Source organism: Elephas maximus, chromosome 9, assembly GCF_024166365.1.
Source record: "Elephas maximus indicus isolate mEleMax1 chromosome 9, mEleMax1 primary haplotype, whole genome shotgun sequence".
Taxonomy (NCBI): domain Eukaryota; kingdom Metazoa; phylum Chordata; class Mammalia; order Proboscidea; family Elephantidae; genus Elephas; species Elephas maximus.
The window spans coordinates 4,500,834-4,524,371 of NC_064827.1; the positions used below are offsets into that span (position 1 = coordinate 4,500,834).

Sequence of the window (23,538 nt, forward strand, 5' to 3'; positions counted from 1 at the left end):
CCAAGCTCAGCCTTCAAGAGGGCTGTAGCCAGGATGGTGGTCAGCGCATCCCACACTTGCCTTCCCTGGCCTTCCTGTGCCTCAGATCTGCCCTCCTCCCACTGTGCAAACAAGCATGAGAAAACCTTACTATGGAGCCTTGGGCTTGAGGGGTAAACTGCTCCTGGCATAAGGCCCACAGGAAGCGGTTTGGGAAAGGTTTTGGCCTCCTGCAAACTGTTTCCAGGCATCTTGGGTTTTGGGGTCTTAGCTCTTCTGCACATGGGCTCTGTGACCCAGAGCAAGTCACTTTGCCTCCCAGAGGCCAGGTTACCTCACTTGTAACCTAGGACTGGATGCCTGCTCTCCGGTGGGTGTGGGAACGCATGACCCTGGGCGCTGAAGCACACTTGATTGACGTTACAAACGCGGGGTGTTTCAGCCAGGGCAGCCCCTGCTTCACCTGAAGCCAAACAGTGGCCTGTGGTTGGGATGGGTCCAGGCACAGAGGTGAAGCCCACCTTGTAGGTGGCAGGCTCAGTGGCACTCAGGACTTGTTTTGCTTTTGATGTTTTATTGGGGTCTAACACACGGTCTACATCCCCCTCAGGCTACGATCAATAAAGTTTACATATGCTTACTCCTGAGTCATCACCACCCAGAAAAAGAGGTGAAACGTGCCCACCTTCAGAAAGCACCACAAGGGTCCTGCCTTTTTACCTTTGTCGCCCCATCCTGGAAGCTCAGGCTAGTTACCTTCTATCTCACTCTGCGCCTTTTCAGGACAAGTGGGGAAATTGAGGCACAGAGCGCCAAGGACTCCAAGCGGAGCCAGGAACAGCCCCGGCTCCTCCAACTCCGAGGTTCAGCGCTCCCTCCGACCTCCGCGCCCCCGCCCGCGCGCCCCCGCGCACTCCGCCCCCGCGCGCCCCCGCCGGGCTAATTAGCCGCGCGGTTTGTTTACAAACACTGGGCGCCCGGCAGGTGCGCGCCGCCCGACAGCGCGCGCCGGGGCTTCGGGGGCGGCCACGCGGGCCGGTGCGGGACCGCAGTGGGTGCCAGGGGCCGCGCTGCGTTCCCGCCTTTTCCGCGCCTCCCTGTAGAACCAGGACGCTCGCCCACCCGCCGGCGCCCCGTCCCTGCGCGGGGGAGAAAGCGCGCGCGCCTTCCCCACGGCGTCGCCGCTGCAGCCCCGCCCCGCGCGCCCCCCGGCCGGGCCCGCTCGCGGCCGGGTCGGCGGCGGGGGGGGGGCGGGGGCGCGCGGGGCGGCGGGCGCGGCGGTGGCGCCGGCGGGGCCGGGACATGTAGTCCGCGCGCCGCGGCCTCCCCTGGGCGGCCCCGGCGAGGGCCCGGTCGCGGACTACGACTCCCGCCAGGCGCCGCGGCGCAGCGCATGAGCCCTGCTCGGCTCGGCGCGTCTATTATGCTGCCGGGGCCGGCGAGCCAAAGAGGAGCCGGCCGCGCGGGCCGGGAGGGACGGCCGCCGGAGCGCCGAGGCCAAGTACGCCTTTCTCTTGCTTCCTTGCGCGCGCGGGCGGCGGGCGGCGCGGGCGGCGGGCCGGGCGGGGCGGGAGCGCGGCCAGCACCCCGCACCAGGCCGACGGCGCGTCCGGGGAGCCGGGCGCCCGGGGCCGTCGCCGCCGCCGCCTTTGTGCGCGGCCACCATGTAACAAAGCGCGGCGGCCGCCCGGGGTCGCGGCGGGCTCTCTCCCTGCATTCTCCGCCCGCGCAACCCGCCGCCTCCGTCCCGGGCTCGGGGGCGTCGCCGTGGCCGGGGCGCGCAGCCCGGAGTTGGCACGGCCCGCGCGCCCCGCGCCAGCCCAGCCTCCCGCGCGCCTTCCCTCACGGAAGGGATTTTTTTCTGCTTTCCTCTGCCCGCCATCTTTCGAGGGGGAAATAGGGAGGACGAGGAGGGGGAAGGTGCGCGGCGGCGCCCTGGGCCCCGCGGCCGTGCGCTCGGGCGCCACTCGCCCCGCGGTCCCCGCCCGCTCTTCGGCCCTCTTTCCCTCGGTCTCGGCCGCCGCTGGGGTTCGGTGTCTGGGGACAGTCGCCGGCCAAGCCCGGGCCCGACTCTGCACGGCCGATCCCCAGAGCTGGCGGCGTGGGCTGGGGTGGGGCTTTCTCCCAGAGTGTTGGGCCGGGGGATGACTTGAGCCTTTGGAGGGACCGCATTATTGCGGCCAGCCCGGAGGAGACCCAGGTGTCGTTTTGAAATCACCCTGCGAAGCGCCTAGCCCCAGCGAGGTTTTAGTAGGTGTGGGAGGCGGCCCCCTTTTTCTCACATACGGTTACCATCTGCATGACAATATGGGAGAAGCCCCTCGGGAGAAATGTGCACCCCAAACCTTCTCGTACATATTCTTGGTCTCATTGGGCCCCGCTGCGAATAAAGCTGGGCGCCTGGGGGAAGTTTTCTCTCTCCCTCTCTCCCCACCAGTTGCGCACACGGGGGGCAGGGCGAGGATGGAGGCCTTGGGCGGACTTCTTTCCCGAGGGCTGGGGGCATTTTGGGAAACGTGAAGAAGGCAGCACAGCACGCGTCCTCCAAGATCCCCCAGGAGGGGCCAGGGCCCATCCTGACTGCCCTCCATTGAGGCCAAAGCGCGAGCGTGGTGCTAGCCTTCGTTTTGGCTAAACGTTTTCTACTCTGAAGTGCCTGGCTGGGTTCCTCCCCCTTACGCTAAACTTGGTTACGACTGCAGAGTTGTTTTTGAGGGGGGGGGGGGGGGCGGGTGGGAGGGAAGGAGGGAGACACCCAGCGGGAGCTTTGGACAAGAGGAAGCTAAGTACGGGAATCATCCCTTACCCTTCTTCCATACCCTTCATTCTCTAGTGACATGGAAGAAGAAATGGTTTTCTTTTGATGTGTTGTTTTGTAGACTTTCTTCCATAACTGTCCATTAACGTGGGGTCCTCTCCCTGGGCCCACGGAGTGGCTGCGGGCAGATGCTGGCAGGCGGGCAGAGTTCGGTGGCGTTTTTTCTGGGGAGAGGGTCCGTAGTTTTTACCGGCTTTCAGAGGGGCCAAGTCCAGGCCTGGAAGCTCTGCAGGGACCTGGTCTCCAGGAGTTAGGAACCTCTTTTCTCCTGCGTCCTTACTCGGCAGCCCTGGAGGTGGCCTCTCATTTGCAAATAAAGCTGGTGTTTGCCCTTCTCCAGTTTGAGGCCTTGATGTGTGCCCATGGTTACAGATCAGGAAAGATAGGGCACATGGCATTACGGACACTCAGGCATTTCTTTCTGACCTTTCACGTAACCTCAGAGGCCTGAAGCCTTAGCTCAATGCTTCTGGCAAGACCGCTCGGACAGCCCCTGGCTGTGGCGGTGTCCTGAGCCACTGGCCTGCCAGCAGGGAGAACGGAGTTCAGGAGCTTTCTTGGGCCTTGCCAGGCAGTCAGCAGGGGTTGGAGTTTGTTTGGTTTTGCAGAGCAGATCCTTTGACAAGAGCTCACTCGTACTTGGGAAGTGAGCTTTGCAGACAGGACGGGTATGGTAAGCGGGCTCCCGCCTTGGCTCACGGTCTGTGAGCACCAGAAAGTGAAAGCCTGGGTGAGGGTGTAAAAGTGAAATGCGACTCTGCGCCCCCTCCTGCCCTGCTGGGGAGTCGCCGGCCCCAAGCCCGGGCAGCTGGCAGCTTGTGCCGCTGTGTCCACTTCCTGGTGCCCGGGGTAGTGCTCTCCTTGGCGGGGGGCCCCAAGGCGGCCCAGGCCCAGTCATCGGTACAAGACCAGCGGGACGCCCAGCTCCGTGACTGTCAGCTGTGGCTTTGTCAGGCTTTCTGCCCAGCCACTGGTGGGGTGCGGGTTCTGCCCAGGGGTCCACAAGGGATCTGGGGCTGTGTCAGGAGCAGGGCCCACCCAGACTACAAGGCCGCCTTCGGGAGATGGCTGCAGTCTGGAACCTGCCCAAGGCCACTCCACAGGTCTCTGGATTTTCGAAGTAATGAAAACGACTGGCTACTCGGTAGTGTTGATGGGTTAGGAGCCTGAGCCTGCTTTCTAGTCTCCCTGGGTGATCATCTGGCTGCAACGGGCGGGACTCTTCCTTCACGGGTCCTTTATACCTGTCTCAGAAGGCCTTTCGCTGCACCAGCGGCCCTTTACTTTACTTCAGTGTGTACTTTGGGAGTGGTGCCGAAGAGTGGCTGTGGGCTGGGAAGTCGGGTCTGTTGGGAGGCAGCGTCCTTGGTTTCAGCAGAAGAGACCAACGGGCATCAGAGCCACATTGGTGCACCTGGTGTGTTTGGGCCGGGTTTTGCCAAGAACAACCCTGCACCCCAGTGCCCCGCTGGCCCCCTCCCCCTGTCCCGGACCTGTATCAGCTGCTGCTCGGTGCCTGTGCGGTGACAGAGCACTCGATGTTCCCAGCGCCCTTATCTTCATGGAACCCATGGGTGCCTATGTCCTGCCCTGGGTAACCCCTCTTCTGGCCATCTGGGGTATCTGTGGGCTTTTTTTTTTTTTTTTTAAGGCAGAGAGCACATTTTGGGGTCACTCCCAATCTAATGGTTTACGATCCTCTGGCTACCTTGGTGCACATTTATGGTGGAGGGGGGTGTGTGTGTGCATGCGAGTTGTGTCTCTGTGCTCTGTGTGGTATGTACGATGTATGTGGTATGTGTGTCTGTGTGTTGTGAGTCATCTTTGTGGTGTGTGTGGTATATTTATGTATGTGTGTGGTATATTTGTGTTTATGTGGTGTGTGTGGGGTATATTTGTGTCTGTGTGTGTTGTGTATGGTATGCATGCATGTCTGTGTATGTGATATGTGTTTGTGTATGTGTATATGTGGTATGTGTGTCTAGTGTGTGAGTCTGTGTGGTATATGTGTCTGTATTCGTGGGGTGTGTGTGTGGTAGTGTGTCTCTGGGGTGTGTGTCTATATGTGTGATGTGTGTCAGTGTGTGGTGTATGTGGTGTGTGTGAGTGTGTGGCATGTGAGTCTGTATGCGGTGTGTGTGTGGTGTGTTTTTGGTGTGTATGTCTATGTATGGTATACGTGTTTGGTGTGTAAGAGTGTGTGTGTGTGGCGTGTGTGTAGTATATGTGGTGTGTGTGTTTGTGGCGTATGTGTTTGTATGGTGTGTGGTGTGCGTATCTGGTGTGTCTGTGTGGTACATGTGGTGTGTATGTAGCTGTGTGTGTGGTGTCTGTGTGTGTGGTGTCTGTGTGTATGTCTGTTGTATGGTTTGTGTGTCGTGTGTATGTTGTATGGTGTGTGTGTGCGCGCGCGCATGCACCCAGAAGCCGTCCACTCTGTTATTTTTGTGCTTGACTGTGTGTGTTTCTCTGTGAGACACCCACGTCTCAGCCCCCCCTCCTTTCGGGACCTTTATAACCTGGAATGGGCCCAGGAGAAAGATGCATTTTGGAGAAAGCTCCCTGAAACACTGGTAAGGTTGCTGGGAAGTTAGCAAGGTTGTGGGGAGAGCCCTCTTCCCGCAGGGGCACCTCCTACTCTGACCCTGCCGCGTGTTGGCGAGTCGTGTCTGGTAGCCAGTGTTCACATATGACATCCCAGCATCCCCAGAAGTGGGGTCTGAAGAGGGGAGCACCCGTGGGGCCTGGAGTGGGGGACGGCAGTGCCTGTGTCACATGTGCCAAACTGTCATGTCAAGCTGGGGAACTGATGTGGGTCCGGGCTCTGACCTGCCCTTATGGGGCTTTGGGACCTGGGGACCGGCCCTTCCTCAGCCTCCCTTGAGGATCAAAGGAGGCACTTCTCATGGTGGCACCTGCCCACGGTAGCTGTGGTGTTCGCGGTTGTCACTGCCCATGTTTGGGGGCACATAAGCAGTGCCAGGCATCATTGTGGTTTTTAGTTGCCATTGGCAATCCCGTGTGACATGGGGCTGTGGTGGTACCCACTTGTAACCCTTTAACAAAAGGACCAAAACCAAAAAACCCACTGCCATCAAGTCTATTCCGACTCACAGTGACCCCGTAGGACAGAATAGAACTGCCTCACAGGGTTTCCAAGGCGGTAATCTTTATAGAAGCTGACTGCCACATCTTTCTCGAGCAGAGCGGCTGGTGGGTTGGAACTGCCGACCTTTCGATTAGCAGCTGAGTGCCTAGCCACTACATCACCAGGGTTTCTTTAACAGGAGGAAGAAGGGTCATTTCTAGATGGGGACTGTCAGGTGGTTGAGGGGCGCCCCTCTGAGGAGGCAGTATTGGGGGGGGAGGCAGGTAGAAAAGCAAGCCTCTGGCCTGACTGCTGTCTTTGTGCCGGAACTCCCATCAGATGGCGCCCTGACAGTGTTTACTGGTGTGGGCTGTGCCAGCTTGGTGCCCGGGGCATGCAGGCCACTGCTCAGAGCAGGTCATATAGCTCTTATCTTGGCTGTGCAGCCAAGGCTCTATTTGGAGCCTTCTGGCGGGCTTGGGGAAACCTTGGTGATGTAGTGGTTAAGTGCTATGGCTGCTAACCAAAGTATTGGCAGTTTGAATCTGCCAGGTGCTCCTTGGAAACTCTGTGGGTCAGTTCAACTCTGTCCTATAGGGTCGCTATGAGTCGGAATCGACTCGACAGCAGTGGGTTTGGGTTGTTTGGTTTGGCGGGCTCGGGACCCTGCGGTCCTGGGGTCAACGTAACCACAGAGGTGACCATGCGGTGGTCACCTGGGATCAGGGACAGGCTGGCTATAAGGGCAGGTGGGCGAAGGTGAGTAAGGCCTGCAACTTGGGTCTCTGCTCTTGAGAATGGAGAGCTGACCGGGGCGGGGGGCGGGGAGGAAGTCCCCACTGCCCCATCCTTTGCACTCTGAAGGGGTGGGTTTTGAGGGGAAAGGCGAGGCACGCCGGGAGACGTCCCTGCCTGGCAGTGGGTGAGTGGGTGCAGGGCGTTGCGGCAGTAGCGGCCTCCCTTTGGGGGGGCTTCAGTTCACGGGTCTGCACCAGGATGTTTCCAAGTCTGCAGAGCGGTGGGTTTGTGAAGAGCCACGCCCACGCGAGACAAGTCCAGCGCTTGTTGGTGCATTTAAGGAGCAAGGTTCTGTTGTGCTCGTCTGATTCCTGTGGTTGAACAGGCAGAGCACGGGGTGCTAGTGTGTGCTGGGTGGACCCTGACGCAGCTTTGTTCTAGAAAGCTCCGCACTCGGTGGAGGTCAGGGGCGCCAAGCCTTCGTGTGCACAGGGCTGCTTCCTGTGCCTGAGCTTCAGGCCTGTGGGCTGGGACTATCCTGGGGGTGCTGGGTTGGAGGGGCACTCAGCCCCAGCCTGTTCCCTCCCTTCAGTAAATGGGGGAGCCTGGAGCCCTCCCGTGTGTGTGTGCATGGGTTTCCAATCTCCAGCATTCTGACGTTCTGAGACCCTGTGCAGGACCTACTGATTTAGAGGAGGTGTTCCCACCCCAAGCCTCTCCAGGCCATCCTCCTTCACGCACTGGGTGCCTGTGAAGAGGTCCCCCTTCCTGAGTCTGGGTCTCTTGTCCCCCACCGCTCCCTGTGTGGTAGAGGGGAGTTACTCAGTGTAGCCGGGAGCCTGGGTCTCATGTCCCTGGAGAGCTTCAGAGAGGTGACGCTGTGTTCAGGCTCTGCTGGGGCTAGGTTCAGAATTTGCTTTGTGTGTCTGTGTGTATGTGTGCGCGTGCACGTCATGTGTGCGTGCACGTGTATGCATGTGTGTGTGCAGGTCTGTGGGTGCATGTGTGTACGTGTGTGTGTGTGTGGGTACATGTCTGTGCGTGCATGTTTGTATGTGCGTGTGCTCATGCATGTCTGCATGTCCCCTCCAAACATCCACAGGGAGCTGTACACCCCTTGGGAGAGTCACTGGTTTAGAGTATGTCTCGTGTTCTTTTTGTTAGCCGTGGCTGACTCGGAAGGGCTGGCGGTGTGGACAGTAACAGGGTGTCTGTCTTGGTGTCTGACCCAGAGGCTGATGTCCTGACAATAAGGGAACGCCTCACGGAGGCCAGCGTTCTCGAGGCTGGGGGCTGTAGGGAGAGGTGGGGTCAGAAGCTCATGGGGCAGTAGGCCCAAGAGTCCAGAAGGTTCTGTGGTTGCAGAGCCAGGAGGACACGGGAGGGGGGATGCAGCCCAGCAGGGGCTTGGGCAGCTGCTGGAAAGGAGTGTGACCTGGACTGGGGTGAGCGCAACCCCTTCATGTGAGGCTGGCAGAGCCCAGCCATGCCCCCACTGTGCCCTCACCCCAGCCATGTGCAGCCCCTGCTGTGCCTGCGCCCCCACTGTGCCTGTGCCCCCACCATGCTTGGACCTCCCGCCGTGCCTGCGCTCCACACAGCTCCCGCTTGAGCTGGGTCCGCACACCTGAGTGTCTTCACTGGGCCCTGCACCTGCCCCTCTGCCTGCCTCAAGCCTCTGAGACCCTGTTCCCTGCCCCCTGCCCGCCTTGCCCCGTGGAAGGCAGTACATGTTTCTTCAGGAAGCAGTCGACTCCGTTTGTCACTGGAGCCAGCCTGGTATTGCAGATCCAGCGTCCCGAGGCTGGAGGGGTCTGGTCATTGGGTGTGAGCTCTGGCAGTACCCTTGGCCCGCCGAGACGGGAGCAGTGGGCCCATGTCCTCCCACCTACTCCAACCCACCGTTCAGTGCCATGCAGCAATAATGCACTCCCGCAGGATCCCCACGAGAGTCCCCTGAGGTGAGGGCACCCTGAGGTGATGCACGTGCAGTCTGGGGTGGGCGGAGGCCTGGGCTTAAGCCTGGCTCTGGCTCCTCCTCACTGGTAACCTTGTGCTTGTGCCCCTTGACCCTCAGCCTCCCCGTTCCCACCTAGAGAATAGAGCTAACATGATCCTTCAGCCTGTTGCCAGGCCAGGACAGAGTGGCAGGGAGACGAGGCTGGGGGGGGTCCCACGGGCGGTGGCAGCAGACACGGATGGCCAGGCCCACCCCCCACTGATCTTAGAGGCCACCACTGACCTGAACTGTGAGCCTGGACAACATCCAGCTTCCCTCAGGGGCAGTCCCGCCTATGACCCCAGAACCGGGGGGTGGCCACACTGCCCTCCTCCCTAGTTCACACCAGCTTGGCTGCAGCAGGCTGGGGAGGCATGGTCCCAAGAGGGTTTTCACTGGAGAATGGTCATTCTGAGGAATTCTGAAGGCCATTTTTATTGTTGGTGGGATGGAGGATTGGAGCAGGGAAGAGGGGTGGCATAGGCCAGTGTAGCTGCCCCCACAATCAGCACTGGGGTCCACAGTCTGATTGGTCTTCTCATGCTGATTGCTGCATGTGATCAGGTGAAGGCTGCTCTGACCCCACTCCCATAAATGCCAGGGCCCGAGGCCCTCCTCTCCTCTCAGGTCCAGGCCTTGTCGAGTCTTGGAGAGTTGGGACAGCCTCCTGTCCTCGCCTCACCAGCCAGAGGGCTTTCTAAACTGCCTCCTGACCCCCTTCTGCTAGGGCTGTGGCTCCTCCCTCCTGGACCCTGAATGAGGCCCCTGCTCTGGAAATGCCCCTGTGGTCTGACCTCTGCCCATCTTCCCAGCCTCCTCCTCCACCCCTTTGTGGAGCACCCTGAAGGCCAAGGCTGGTGCTAGCACATGCTGGTGATCCCACCACTGCCCGGGTGCCTGCTGCCCTGAGTGCCCAGCTCATTTTAGGAGAGAAGAAAGGCGCTCCTGCGATAGCCTGGGGGTCTCTGCCGCCATCCCTGGGTGTTTTCCTGATGTGGCATCTGGACAGAGGCCCCCACTGCCCCCCTTTTGTCCAAGGCCTCGAAATCGCCCCGGACTTGGTATCTTCTGATGCGTTTCACTGAGCTGGGCCTTCTGTTCAGTGCCTAAGTTCCTGCAGTGGAAGGAAGGGGGTCCCAGAGGCTGGGTCCGGGGGCATGTGCCCCACAGCTTTCAGGCCAGCCCCCAGAGAACAGCCAGGAAAATAAAGGCCGGAGAGTGAGGCCTTCCCAAGGCCACAGGTGAGATGGGCACAGGTGGACTTGAACCCGCGCCTGGCCCTGGCAGCCTGGAGCTCCAGCTCTACCTTCAGGCCCTGCCATCTCTGTCCACCATCTGCAGGGAGGGACCAGACCCTCCAGCCCCCAGACTCCACCACAGCCCCTCGCAGAGGCTGGGTGGATTCAGGATCTCCATGTAGGGGTGAGCTTAGCCCGGCTGTCCCTGCCCAGTGTTCTGGATCCTTCTTCAAGATCCCCCTCGAGCCCGCTGGGTTCTGGGTCCCACCTGGTGTTGGAGGACTTGTGTGCTTCCTGCCCCAGGCGGTGTGGGTCCTCTGTGTGAGATGCGAGGTCCTCGTCAGGACTGGTACATGCTGCCTCGGTTTCCCTCTCTGTTCTGCCTGGCATGCCCAGCTTCCTGGGCCTATTCCCTGGAGGGTTGCCACTCCATCTGGGAGAGCAGGCTTGGGGCTGGACATGGCAGGCTTCCGTGGGCACGCCCCCCTGATGGATGGGAGTGTTGTGTGCGCTGTGAGCAGCTTTCTGGAGTGAAGCAGGGTGCGTGGGGAGCGCCGTGCTGACAGCTCGGGGAGCAGATTGCCAAGGGATCCCATTCTGCGGAGCTTCAGTGGTGGTGGTGGTGTTCCTGTGCCCTATGCCTTCACACACCTCCAGGCTCGCCTTCTAGAACAGTTCTAGCCCTTCCAGCTTTGAGGCGCCTGCAGACACTGATAGCCAGTGAGTTCAGGACCAGCCCACAGCCCCTGCCTCCCCACCCCAGCCACTTTACTCCTCAGTCTGAAGACCAGGCCCCTTCTGGTGCCGAAGGTGGACGGGGCGGGCGGAGGGGCTTTGCAGCTCACAGAAGTCACACATCCATGCCTGGCTTTCAGGCCTTGAGATCTCTCTGGCATCCCATTCCTCTGCCCTAAGGGGTGTCACCCTTCTGGTGATGTCTCTGCTCACTGTGTCCCTTCTCCCACCCTCCCCTACTGAGGTCTGCTCTCCGGGCCCAGGCAGGGAGCGATGAGCATGGCTGCAGTCCCCTGGATCTCATGGGTGGGGGGTAGGGGGTGTGGGACCCTGAGCCAGGGTTAGGGCGCAGTGTGTGGGGGAGAGCTGACCTGTTTGAAGGTGGTGGTCCGGGGCATTTCAGAGCCCCTGGGAGTGCGGCTGCGTGCTGACGGGAAGACTGCTGGTTGTCTGCTTCCCCAAACTAGCCATTAAAGGTTCTGTAGAGTCCGGTTCTGTTCTGACACACACGGGGTTGCCCCGAGTGGGAGTGGGCTTGACAGGGACTGGCGTTTGGTTAAATGAAGGTAACTTTAATCTCTGACGAGAACCCCGGGCTCAATGAGGTCAGCTGCCGCCGGTGGGTGGGGGGATTCATACCCTGGCATGCTGGGCCCCATAACACACCTCCTCGCTGCTTTCCTGCCTGGCCTTGGGACCTGTCCTCTCAGCACCTGGTCTACTGGGGTCACACCTTGAGTTCCAGAGGACGCTGCCAGCCCTGAGGCTCGTGGCTGGGCCCCTTCCTGGCTGGGTGTTTAACTGCTGAATCCTCTCCCCGGAGCCCCAGCGTCATTGCCACCACTCCCCGCCGAACGGCTGCGTCCCTGAACCCCCAGAGACACAGTGTGCTTGGGAAGTAGTTAGGCGCAAAGGAGCCTCGGCTTTGCCATCTGTACAATGGGATGATCATGTGGGTTTGTTGTGTAAGTCAGGTGGTGTCTCACTTTGAGCAAAGGTGGACAACGGTCCCTGTATTCCTTGGGGATTTTTCTCTCGTGTGTTCACACTTGGCCTCACCCGGGGGGGTGGGGTGAGGTCTGGGCCGCAGGGTGGTGGGGGCGAGGGCTTGTTCTGTCCTTGCACGGCATGCAGGTGGGTGCCAGCTGGCAGTGTCTATCCGCCACCCCTGGACATGTCACAGCGCTCCTTGTCACATCATTGTTGGGAGGACTGGCCCTGAGTGCACCGGAGACCGCAGGCAGCCAGGAGCTGGTGCGGGACACCACACGGCACGCTGCCTTTGACGTCACTTAAAACCTTGTGCCCCTCAGCTCACAGCGGAGCCCTGGGAGCAGGTCAGCGGGTCAGCGGGTGGTTTAGTTCTTGGAAGCGGCACTTGCCTTCTCATTCTCTGAGGGTGGCCCTGCCCCCGCCCCCCACACCCAGGAAGCCTGCGAGCTGTGTTGGCCTCAGCTTCTGTCCTTCATCCTGAGAGGTGGGGTGCTCCTGCCAGCTATCGCAGGCAGGCTGTGCAGTGCGAGTGTGGCCAGCTGGACCCCAGCACCAGCAGCCCACAAGGTGGGCTTGCAGGGGTCTTAATGGGGCGGCTCACACCCTGTGCCCAGCACAAGCTCCTTCCTCTGGTGGGGGACTTGATGCCTCCTCTCAGACCCCAGCTCCGTGTCTGGCCCCCAGAGGAAGGCTGGGAGAGTTACATGAAGCAGGAGGAGATACCAGACCTCCGAGGTGCTCAGCTGCTGGCCAAGAGCTTGGTTGGAAACCCCGGGCTCTGCTGGCCGAGGCTTGTCTATTTGCATTTTAATTAATAGTTCTTCAAAACAGAAATTTCTTTTTACTTTTCCTTTTTACAAAAACAACTCGCGTTTGTTATTTGAAACATCCCAGCTGTTCAGAAATGGAAGCTAAAAGTGAAACCCCTTGTGGTCCCAGAGGTGCCGACACTGCTGCCTGGCTCTGCGGGGGGCACAGGTGGGGCACACAGTCAGGTGTTCGGGAGCATCCCTGGATGGAGAGCACTCACAGCAGTTTTGCATAGTGGGTGACATGGGTCCACCATAATCTCTGGGACCCTTTGTACGGGCCAGGGCAGGGGTCCTGCTGGGAGCCCCCTGGCGTGGCCCGTGGAGGCAGTGACGGTGTCGCAGCCAGCTCTCGGGAAAGCCCCGATGTGTAGATTTGCTGGTTTCTGTGGTGTCAACACACCCACTGTGGCAGATCTCAAGCCACCAACATTCTGTTAACCAGCTCGCAGGAATCTGGAAGATTTAACCATCTGCTCATGCAAGTCAGTGGGAGTAGCTGGAACAAGCTGGTTCACCACACCACAGTCCCCCCGAAGGCCTTCTCAGGCCCCCATGTGGTGGTGGGGAGCCTCCTAGCCTTTTTGATGGGTAGAAAGCACCCGTGAAGTACGTGATCAAGCTTAGATGGCAGCAAGGCACACGAATGAAGTGCAAGTGCCCACTGGCAGCTGGAAGTTCGTGCCTCCGCAGGGCAAATGGACCGCGTGGCGTACATATCACTGCCGTGTGTCTCCCTGCCGATGGTGGGACCCATGCGGGCCCGGCCTGGTGTCTCCAGACATTACGTTCCTGGGGCTCTGCATGTGTGTCTCAGCAGCTGTGACAATCGTCCTGGCCTGCGGGGCTCCCTCCTCCCCAGGGACGTGTCGCAGGCATGCAGGCACCACCTGGCACGCCAGCACTATCTTTTTCTCGCCTTGCTGGCGGGCCTGGCTTAGGTCTGATTGGCTGAGGCTATGTGTCACAGCCAGCCTGCTGCCATCACAAACCCCCTGGGGTTCTCGTGGTGACGTGGAACCTCAGTGGGCTCGCTCGAGCAACCCAGCTCCCGTGCGCGTGGTTCTGGGAACAGCTGGTTTACTGCCGGTTCGGCCTGCACATCTTGGTTCTGCGCGTGAATCGTCCCTGTGGGAAGTTGCCAGGGTTGAGGACAGAGTAGCCGGTACTGGGACAATCAGCTGCCAACCAGCAGGCGGTGGCTGGGGGGACAAGCCGAGGGGCCCAGGCTGTCTCCTGGTATCTCCCAGTGCCTGGTTTGAGCAGGCAGTAGTGTGCACGCCGTCTGCCACAGGTGAGGGCTGACTGGACTGGTCTTTCTGACAGACGTACCTGGACAGGCAGGCAGACAGGTGGCATGAGTGAGCTGGCCCGCACTGGCTCTTGAGGGGCAGGTCCGGAGCGGGCAGGGTGGATGGGGGTCTGGTGGTGCTGACTGGCTTTTTGTCCACAGTCATTGCCCGGTGGGGCCCGGAGATGGGCTGCCGAGCTGCCTCGGGGGGCGTAGAGGGAGAGCGGGCGCCTGCAGGTTGCGGCTGTGACAGGAAGTGAGCACGTGGCTCAGGATGTCCACGACGACGGTCGCCTCTGCGGGTATCCCGGTGGCCCCGGGTCCCGTGAACCCGCCCCCACCGGAGGTCTCCAACCCCGGCAAGCCTGGCCGCAAGACCAACCAGCTGCAGTACATGCAGAACGTGGTGGTGAAGACGCTGTGGAAGCACCAGTTCGCCTGGCCCTTCTACCAGCCTGTAGATGCCATCAAGCTGAATCTGCCTGTGAGTACGCACCCTGCCGTCTCTCACGTGGCCTGGGCCCAGAAACACTGCCCCCCAGCCTTGGCCAGGCGGTACCCAGCTGGGGCGGGCGCTGGTGAGCCAGATGCAGCCTCAGGAAGGCAGAGTCAGACAGGCACCAGCCCATCACCCACATGCCAAAAGGGCAAAGGGGCCACCTAGGTTGGGGAGGATGGGGCAGTTGCTCCAGGTGCAGGCTGCCAAGGAGGGCTGTGCATGTCCAGGGGTTGGGCCTCTGCCCCCAGCGTCTGTCTGCTCAGTGGCCTGTGTACACGTGGGCTGTGCCTTGCAGTCAGACACTGAGAGCTGTCACGTCTGTCCAGGGGCTTGCACCTGGCTGTGTGCTTGTTTTCTCTGTTTGTGCCCAAATAGAAAAACCCTGGGGTACTGTGAGGGGAGTCGTGGGCCCAGCCCGCACCCCATGGACTGCAGAGCCTCAAACGCATTTTGGAATCCCTGGAGGGGGCTTGGCCCCACCTCCAGAGTGTAGACCAGCTCGGGGGTCTGCCTAGCCACCAGTCTGTGTGTCCCCGACAACTCACCCTCCTGCCAACTCCATGTCTGATGAGGGGCTGGTCAAGTGTGTGGTGCTACCAGGGCATCACCCCAGACCGCACGCCACCTGCCCGTAGGTGACCAGCCCTGACCCCCGGCCTGCTCACAAAGCCTGCTCTGTGTGTGATTGCCGTGCTTGGGAACGGTGAAGATAATTGTGTGGAATACCTTAGTAACGCCTCTAAAAATCTTTTTCCTAGGACTATCATAAAATAATTAAAAACCCGATGGATATGGGGACTATTAAGAAGAGACTAGAGAACAGTTATTACTGGAGCGCCAGTGAATGCATGCAGGACTTCAATACCATGTTTACAAATTGTTACATATATAACAAGGTGAGAGGGGGGCAGCCAGGCCCTGAACGTCCTTGATGTTACATATATAACAAGGTGAGAAGGGGGCGGCCAGGCCCTGAACGCCCTTGATGTTACGTATATAACAAGGTGAGAAGGGGGCGGCCAGGCCCTGAACGCCCTTGATGTTACGTATATAACAAGGTGAGAAGGGGGCGGCCAGGCCCTGGACGCCCTTGATGTTACGTATATAACAAGGTGAGAAAGGGGCGGCCAGGCCCTGGACGCCCTTGATGTTACGTATATGACAAGGTGAGAAGGGGGCGGCCAGGCCCTGAATGCCCTTGATGTTACGTATATGACAAGGTGAGAAGGGGGCGGCCAGGCCCTGAATGCCCTTGATGTTACGTATATGACAAGGTGAGAAGGGGGCGGCCAGGCCCTGAACGCCCTTGATGTTACGTATATAACAAGGTGAGAAAGGGGCGGCCAGGCCCTGGACGCCCTTGATGTTACGTATATAACAAGGTGAGAAGGGGGCGGCCAGGCCCTGAATGCCCTTGATGTTACGTATATGACAAGGTGAGAAAGGGGCGGCCAGGCCCTGAATGCCCTTGATGTTACGTATATGACAAGGTGAGAAGGGGGCGGCCAGGCCCTGAATGCCCTTGATGTTACGTATATGACAAGGTGAGAAGGGGGCGGCCAGGCCCTGAATGCCCTTGATGTTACGTATATGACAAGGTGAGAAGGGGGCGGCCAGGCCCTGAATGCCCTTGATGTTACGTATATGACAAGGTGAGAAGGGGGCGGCCAGGCCCTGGACGCCCTTGATGTTACGTATATGACAAGGTGAGAAGGGGGCGGCCAGGCCCTGAATGCCCTTGATGTTACGTATATGACAAGGTGAGAAGGGGGCGGCCAGGCCCTGAATGCCCTTGATGTTACGTATATGACAAGGTGAGAAGGGGGCGGCCAGGCCCTGAATGCCCTTGATGTTACGTATATGACAAGGTGAGAAGGGGGCGGCCAGGCCCTGAATGCCCTTGATGTTACGTATATGACAAGGTGAGAAGGGGGCGGCCAGGCCCTGAATGCCCTTGATGTTACGTATATGACAAGGTGAGAAGGGGGCAGCCAGGCCCTGAATGCCCTTGATGTTACGTATATGACAAGGTGAGAAGGGGGCGGCCAGGCCCTGAATGCCCTTGATGTTACGTATATGACAAGGTGAGAAGGGGGCGGCCAGGCCCTGAATGCCCTTGATGTTACGTATATGACAAGGTGAGAAGGGGGTGCCAGGCCCTGAATGCCCTTGATGTAAGCTGCTCAGGCTGAGGTTTGGGGCGCAGGGTTTGCTGCCGCTGCTTCAGGGGAAGTGGCATGGGGGAGAGGATGCTGCCCTGGGCTGGCCTTGGCACATGCGGCCAGCTGCTGCCAGCTGGGCTGGGTGACTTTGCAGTAGCTCCCGGATATTGGCCCCTCGTGCTTTGGTCCTTACCCACAAGTCCCAGCTTGGCTCATCTCGAGCGGGAGCATTTCTGAGGAGCTCTGGTGGTGCAGTAGTTAAGCGCCCGGCTGCTGACCCCCAGGTAGGTGGTTCAGACTTCCTCGGCAGCTCCACGGGAGGAAGACCTGACGATCTGCTCCAGTAAGGATCACAGCCGAGGGAGCCCTTTGGGACAGTTCTCCTCTGTCACGTGGGTTTGCTATGAGTCAGAATCAGCTTGATGGCAAAGGATACGCAGATGTCTAAGCCCGGTGCCGTCAAGTCGATTCCGTCTCCTAGTGACCGTACAGGACAGAGGAGAGCCCTCTCCTAGGGTTTCCGAGGCTGTCGTCTTTACCGCAGCAGACTGCCACATCTTCCTCCTGTGGAGCGATTGGTGGGCTCTAACAGCTGACCTTTCGGTTAGCAGCGCAGCGTTTAATCACTGCACAACCAGACCTCCTGTAAACATTTGAGGGGTGAGTATTCCACATAGAATAACAAGTGCTAAGGCCCAAAGAAGGAGCCCTGGTTCTGCAGCAAACAAGCACTTGGCCGCTGACCAAAAGGTTGGTGGTTTGAACTCCTCAGCTGCTTGGAGGGAAAAAGACCTGGCAACCTGCTCCCATGAAGATTTGTCATCATTGTTAGGTGCCGTCAAGTTGGTTCCGACGCATAGCCACCCTGTGTACAACAGAACCAAACTCTGCCCGGGCCTGCACCATCCTCAGAATTGTTGTTGTGCTGCGCCCATTGTCGCAGCCACTGTGTTGGTCCATCTTGTGAGGGTCTTCCTCTCTTCCGCTGACCCTCTACTTCACCAAGCAGGATGTTCTCCAGGAGCTGATCCCTCCCGATGATATGTCTAGAGTATGTGAGGTGTGGTCTCATCATCTTTGCTTCTAAGGAGCATTCTGGCTGTACTTCTTCCAAGAGGGGTCGTGGCCTAGGAAACCCTACAGCAACCCCACCTCTTACGGCTGGCGTGGAATTGTAGCACCTCTTTCGGAAGAAGTTGGTACATAGCAAGCTTTAGAGCTTGCTTCCTCTCACACCTAGAAGCTCTACTTGTAGAAATTCTAGAGAAATCAGTACAGGGTCTTGGACATGGAAAACTAGGCAGCCCAGGTGCCTGGCGACAGGAGATGGGGTTAACCAGTCTTGAATCCCAGGTGCAGCCTCAGAAAGGGTGGGGCGTTGCGCAACTCGGGGGAAGTCTGCAGAACAGCTGTTAGTGAGAAGGGCAGATTAGGAGGGTAAACCGGTCCCTCAGATTCCAGCTGTGGGTTTTGGCCTGTGGAGTAGTGACAGGTAGTGTTAGGCAGGAACGCCTAGTTGTTGACGGGGATGAGGAGTTTTGTTATTCTTTGTGCTTTTCTGGATTCCTCTAAGATTGTCCTCACGGAGGACGTGTTCCCTCTGCCCCCTCCTGCCCTCGAGACCTCTAACCCTCGACCCGACACTGCTTTTTGCGGGCATGCGGGCCCCTCCCTGGTGTGTGACGTTGCTTCTCTGTCTCCAGCCCACAGATGACATAGTGCTCATGGCCCAAGCCTTAGAGAAGATTTTTCTGCAGAAAGTGGCCCAGATGCCCCAAGAGGAAGTTGAATTATTGCCCCCCGCTCCAAAGGGCAAAGGCCGGAAGCCGGCTGCAGGGACCCAGAGTACAGGTAAGGGGGGCCCAGATGCAGGTGAGAGGAGGTAGGAGTGGGGAATCCTGCTGTGGGGCCCAGATGCAGGTGGGGGTGTACCCAGAGGCAGGGGTGTGTACCCAGAGGCCCATGGTGGGGGGACCCAGGTGCAGGTGAGGGGGTGACCTAGAGGTAGATGGGGGGGACCCACATGCAGTTTTATGTGTATCTAGATGCAGGTGGGGGGACCCAGATGGCGGGGGGGGGGCCCAGATGCAGGTGTGGGAGGACCCAGATGCAGGTGGGAGTGTACCCAGAGGCAGGTGGGGGGGACCCAGAGGCAGGTAAGGGGAGGCAGGGGTGGGGAAACCAGCTGTAGGGCCCAGATGCAGGTGAGGACGGGATGAGGGGGTGACCATTCTGCCCCACCTGTCCACCTGTGGGTAGGTGGGCTGGGAGGTGGACAGCAGCGGCGTCTCTGTGGAGGGTTCATGGTGGGCTCACTGTAAGCAGAGGGGGTTTTGGGTCAGGCCCATCTGGACTCCAGGCCGAGCCCCTTTGCTGATAGGCCAAGGGGCCCTCAGGCACAGCCCCTGGCCCCTGAGTAGTAGCCTTTGTAGCCAGGACAGTGTCACCACAAGAGGGCAGGTGCCCAGTTTTAGCACTGTTTGAGTGACAGCTGGCGGGGGTGGGGCGTGTCCATGTTCCTCGTCATTTGACCCACTGGGGAAAGAGGTTGTGGCTTTCCGCCTCCCTGCTCCCTGCCTCCCCGCTCCCTGCCTCCCCAAGCCTCTCCTTGTCCAGCTGGCTCTGAGGCCACCTCATCTGTGGAGCCGTGGGGCTAGCATGTGGCATCTGCCTCTGGCTTCTTAGTGCCCGTGTCTCTGTGATGTTGGTGTCACCTGCTCCCTAATGGTGTGGGCGTATCTGCTGGAGGGAGCTTAGTGATGGTGGTCACAGGGTCCTGGTGGTCTACCTGGCCTGTGTTAAGATGGAGAAGGCTGGCTGGGTGGCCTGCCATCCCCGCTTGTAGATGTGTGTGCCTAGGAGACCAAGTGGCTCTGATCTGGCTCCCCCAGTCAGTTACTAGTGGAGTCTGTTAGATGCAGGCTTCTCGGACGCCCGCTGTGTGGCCTGTCCTGGTTAACTCCTTTAGCCTTTCTCAGGGGAGGTGGTGGGTCTGGGCACCCCTGCCCCTGGGATCCCGGTGGGGATCTGGGCCCATCGTGGCTGGCACCTGGTGTTCTGGAGGGTGGTTCTGGAAGCCTGTGGCCATACCGGTGTTCTTTCTGCCTGGCTGAGAGAGCCCGTGTGTTTAACCTCTCTTCCTCGTTTTCAAGGGACGCAGCAAGTGGCGGCCGTGTCATCTGTGTCCCCAGCGACCCCCTTCCAGAACGTCCCTCCTGCTGTCTCCCAGACGCCTGTCATTGCTGCCACCCCTGTGCCAACCATCACCGCAAACGTCACGTCGGTCCCCGTCCCCCCTGCTGCCGCCCCACCGCCTCCTGCAACACCCATCATCCCCGTGGTGCCCCCCACGCCGCCTGTCGTCAAGGTGAGTGCCCTGGGGCCCGTGCGATGGGAGCCCGTGTCTGAGGCCGCTCAGCGGGGCCAGCTCATGGGGTCTGAGCACAGGGCAGATGGGGGGCTCTGCTGTCTCTGCTAACGTAACCGCTCGCTGAGCACTTGGCGTGCGTCACTCTGTAGCAGTGAGGCCCGGCTGCTGTTTCACAGCAGATGAGGAGGCCAAGGCTGAGGGAGCTGAAGGTCACACAGCTGGTGGGGGCGGGGCTGAACTTGAGCCCAGGCTTCCCTGGCCCCAGAGCCCTGGCCTTCCCAGGACACTGGGAGAGGCGTGGGAGAGCATGAGGTAGGAGTATACAGCAGTTGGGTGTGTTGCCTGCCCCACCCCGCCGTGTCCCCCAGGGCTAGGACCACCTCCGCCCACCGTAGACTGAGGGGCCTGCACGTCTGTCCCCTCTACCCCACTCGATTGGGGCGTTTCAGGTCAGGGCCTGGCCTGGCAGGCCTGGCGCCGCCTGGGTGGGTGGCCCTGTGTGGTTTGGGGCTGGTGAGGACTGCTCTGCTCCCCCCGGCCGCGCTGTGCTTGTACTTACATGTGTTATCCTCTTTAATTTGATCCCCACAGCACCCCCCTGAGGCAGACAGTATCCCCCATCTTACAGATGAGGCCTCGGGCGCTCAGAGGGTTAAGTGGCTGTCCCCAGGTAAAGCGGTCACTTTGGTGCTTCCTGCCTCTGGGGCTTTCACTGCCTGCACGCCCGGTGGTGCTGGCCCTGGCTGCCTCGTGGCGCGGGCAGGTTTTGGAGCATGTCCCATTTGCCATAGCAGGAAGAGCCCGTGGGCTGGGCCTGCACCCCTGGGCCACTGCAGGCACGCTTGGCACTGGGCACCGGTGGGCACACGTGGTGTGTTTGTGGAGAGCCGGCTCGTGGCCCTGCCAGCCGGGAGAGGCGTGGCTGTGGCAGTGGGTGGCTTGAGGCAGCAGGTTGCAGCACGGCCATGGGCTGGGGTCCGGTTTGCTCCTCTGCCCACCTGAGCTAAGATGAGGAGACACACCGAGCTCTGGGCCGCCATGTGCCGGGGTGCAGGGAGTGCGGGGGCTGATGGTGCGGCCCCCGAGTCCCTGCTAGGGACCCATCACGTTAAGGCTTGCCTTCACGCCCTTGGGCGGTGTCTGCTCGGGCCTCCCGCAGACAGCTGTTGGTTGTTGCACTGCCCTCTGTGTAGAGCTAGCCCTGCTATGGCTCCCACAGCCCTCAGGGCGGTCCAGACCTGCTCCCTCCTATAGCTGCCTGGACCCCTGGCCTCAGCCCTGCCCCTGCTGCTGCTTGTCTCCTTGTCAGGCTGCCCCGCTGTCCTGTTTGTTCTTGGAGCTCCAGCCGGGGTGCCCTCCCCTGGGACTGTCTGCTGTCCCCTGGACCAGGAAGCCACTTGTTCTGCTGTCCCCGAGCCGGGTCCTGTTTGGCGATATCCTGGCCACCGTGCCATCTTGGTCACGCTAACGGGGTCCTAGCCTGGGGGGCTCGTTAGTGTTGGTAAATTGCATGTTGCAGCACAGTAGGTGATAAGGGAACCCCCGCTCCTGTGACCGCTGAGCTCTGGAGGTCTGGGGGGCAGGGTCCGAACGCGGGTTTCCAAGTCAAGCCTGGGTGTACATCCCAGCCCCCCACGACCAGCTGTGTGACCTTGGACTGGCGCCCTGACCCCGCGCCTTCCCGCGCCTTGGCGTCCTCATTTGGCGGCAGGTGGTGGGCAGAGGGAGCGTGCCTGTGCATGTTCAGCGCTTAGCTCAGTGCCTGACAGGAGATAATGCTCCCCGTGGGGCCTGTGGGGCCAGGCTCTCCTGCTGCCGGTGCCTTGTCCTCAATGACTCTTCCCCTGTCACAGAAAAAGGGCGTGAAGCGGAAAGCAGACACGACCACGCCCACCACGTCCGCCATCACTGCGGGCCGGGGCGAGTCGCCCCCGCCACTGTCGGACCCCAAGCAGGCCAAGGTGGTGGCGCGGCGGGAGAGTGGGGGCCGCCCCATCAAGCCTCCTAAGAAGGACCTGGAGGATGGCGAGGTGCCGCAGCATGCGGGCAAGAAGGGCAAGTTGTCAGAGCACCTGCGTTACTGTGACAGCATCCTCAAGGAGATGCTGTCCAAGAAGCACGCGGCCTACGCCTGGCCCTTCTACAAGCCTGTGGACGCGGAGGCCCTGGAGCTGCATGACTACCATGACATCATCAAGCACCCCATGGACCTCAGCACCGTCAAGGTGCGTGCGGTGGGCTGCGGGGGAGCGGGCTACGTCCAGGCCAGGCCGTGGGTGGCTCGCCACCCTTTAGGGTGGCCCCTGGGGCTCAGTCCACTGCCCGCTCCACTAGCTTCTCGAGGGTCTGCTGCCTGGTGCTGGGACCTGGGGAGCAGGTCTGGGCGTCAACAGTGTCCTCCCTGTCCCTGGGGCAGACACACCTTCTGGGCCTCTGACATTTGCTCTCTTCTGCCTCCTTTGCCGGCCCCCTGGCCCCAGCTGTGGTCCGTGTGAGGGGGTGGTCCTGCCCACTGGGCACTGGCGCCATGGCTCCACTCTCAGCTGCTTTAGTTCAACCCTGTTTTGTTATGTCCCTTCCTTCTCATCTGCCCATCCACATGGAATCGCGGGTCTCTGTACCTCTGGCCAGGAGGCCCTTTGCAGTGCTCTGCCTCGTGGCCAACCATGCTGCAGATAGCTCCCTCCAAACCCCAGGATGTGGATGGGTAGCTGCCGAGACGACACATGGGGGCAGGTGGCTGCCATCGCCCAGGCCTCTGACCTCCCCCATCGATTGCTGCCTTAGAGCTTGGGGCTCCTACGGCCCACGCCCTCCCCAGATAGGAGTGTACCTGGAGGGTGGAGGAGGTGGCAGAGCCGAGACCATCCAGGCCTCCAGGTCCCCATGTCAGGGTCTTCCTGCTGCAGAGATCTCCCTTGGGGCTGCGTGTGCATGGCCGCCAAGGTCAAGCTCACCTGGTCCCAACGGAGTGGGTTTGAGCTGGTTACCAAGGCGGAGTGCCTCAGGGCAGCTGTCCTGGGTGGGCCCTGGGGGCAGCCGTCCTGGGTGGGCTGTGGCTTTGCAGCTGGGAGCAGGCTCCCTGCCCTCTCTGGGGCTCTCACTCAGTGAAGGCAGAGTGTACACTTCCCCAGCCGTTCTGTGTTCTCGTTAGGAAATCCCCTGTGGCTGCCACCGCAGTCCTGCCCCCCAAGAGCTCAGTAAATACCATAGCTTTCCTTTGGACATCTTCGAACTGTGTGAGCGAAACACAGGTAGGTGTGTGTCTTAGTCATCTAGTGCTGCTATAACAGAGATACCACAAGTGAATGGCTTTAACAAAGAGAAGTTTATTTTCTCACAGTAAAGTGGTCTAAAAGTCCACTTTCAGGGTGTCAGCTCCAGGGGAAGGCTTTCTCTCTCTCTCGGCCTTCTCATCAGTCTTCTCCTGGACTAGGAGCTTCTCCATGCAGGGACCCCAGGTCCGAAGGACGCGCTCTGCTCCCGGCACTGCTTTCTTGGTGGTATGAGGTCCCCCTGTTTCTCTGCTTGCTTTTTCCTTTTATATCTCAAGACACAATCCAGTGTCGTAGACTGAGTCCTGCCTCAGTAACACAACTGCTGCCCATCCTCCATCGTTAACATCATAGAGGCCGGATTTAGAACATATAGAAAAATCACACAATACTGGGAATCATGGACCACCCCAACTGATACATACATTTTTGGAGGGACATAATTCAATCCATGACAGCGCACAAAGATGGGAGCAGAGCAGAGGTCGGCCGGGAGTGGCCCTCATCTCCTCCATGCCCCTCTTCCCAGAAGTAATTTCTTTTG

At 60.0% G+C, this 23,538-nt stretch overlaps 1 protein-coding gene across 21 annotated transcripts in view; it reads left to right on the forward strand.

The window, feature by feature from the left end:
- Positions 1 to 1,376: 1,376 nt before the first annotated feature.
- Positions 1,377 to 23,538, forward strand: part of BRD3 (bromodomain containing 3) — a 38,996-nt gene continuing 16,834 nt past the window's right edge. The window contains exons 1-6 of one of the 21 annotated variants that reach the window (XM_049896846.1): positions 1,377 to 1,480; positions 13,851 to 14,172; positions 14,946 to 15,083; positions 18,053 to 18,200; positions 19,502 to 19,716; positions 21,573 to 21,944. In XM_049896846.1, the coding sequence (XP_049752803.1) occupies positions 13,963 to 14,172; positions 14,946 to 15,083; positions 18,053 to 18,200; positions 19,502 to 19,716; positions 21,573 to 21,944 (1,083 nt within the window). In that variant the 5' untranslated portion in view covers positions 1,377 to 1,480; positions 13,851 to 13,962. The other 20 variants (XM_049896847.1, XM_049896848.1, XM_049896854.1 and 17 more) reach the window with 20 other exon arrangements.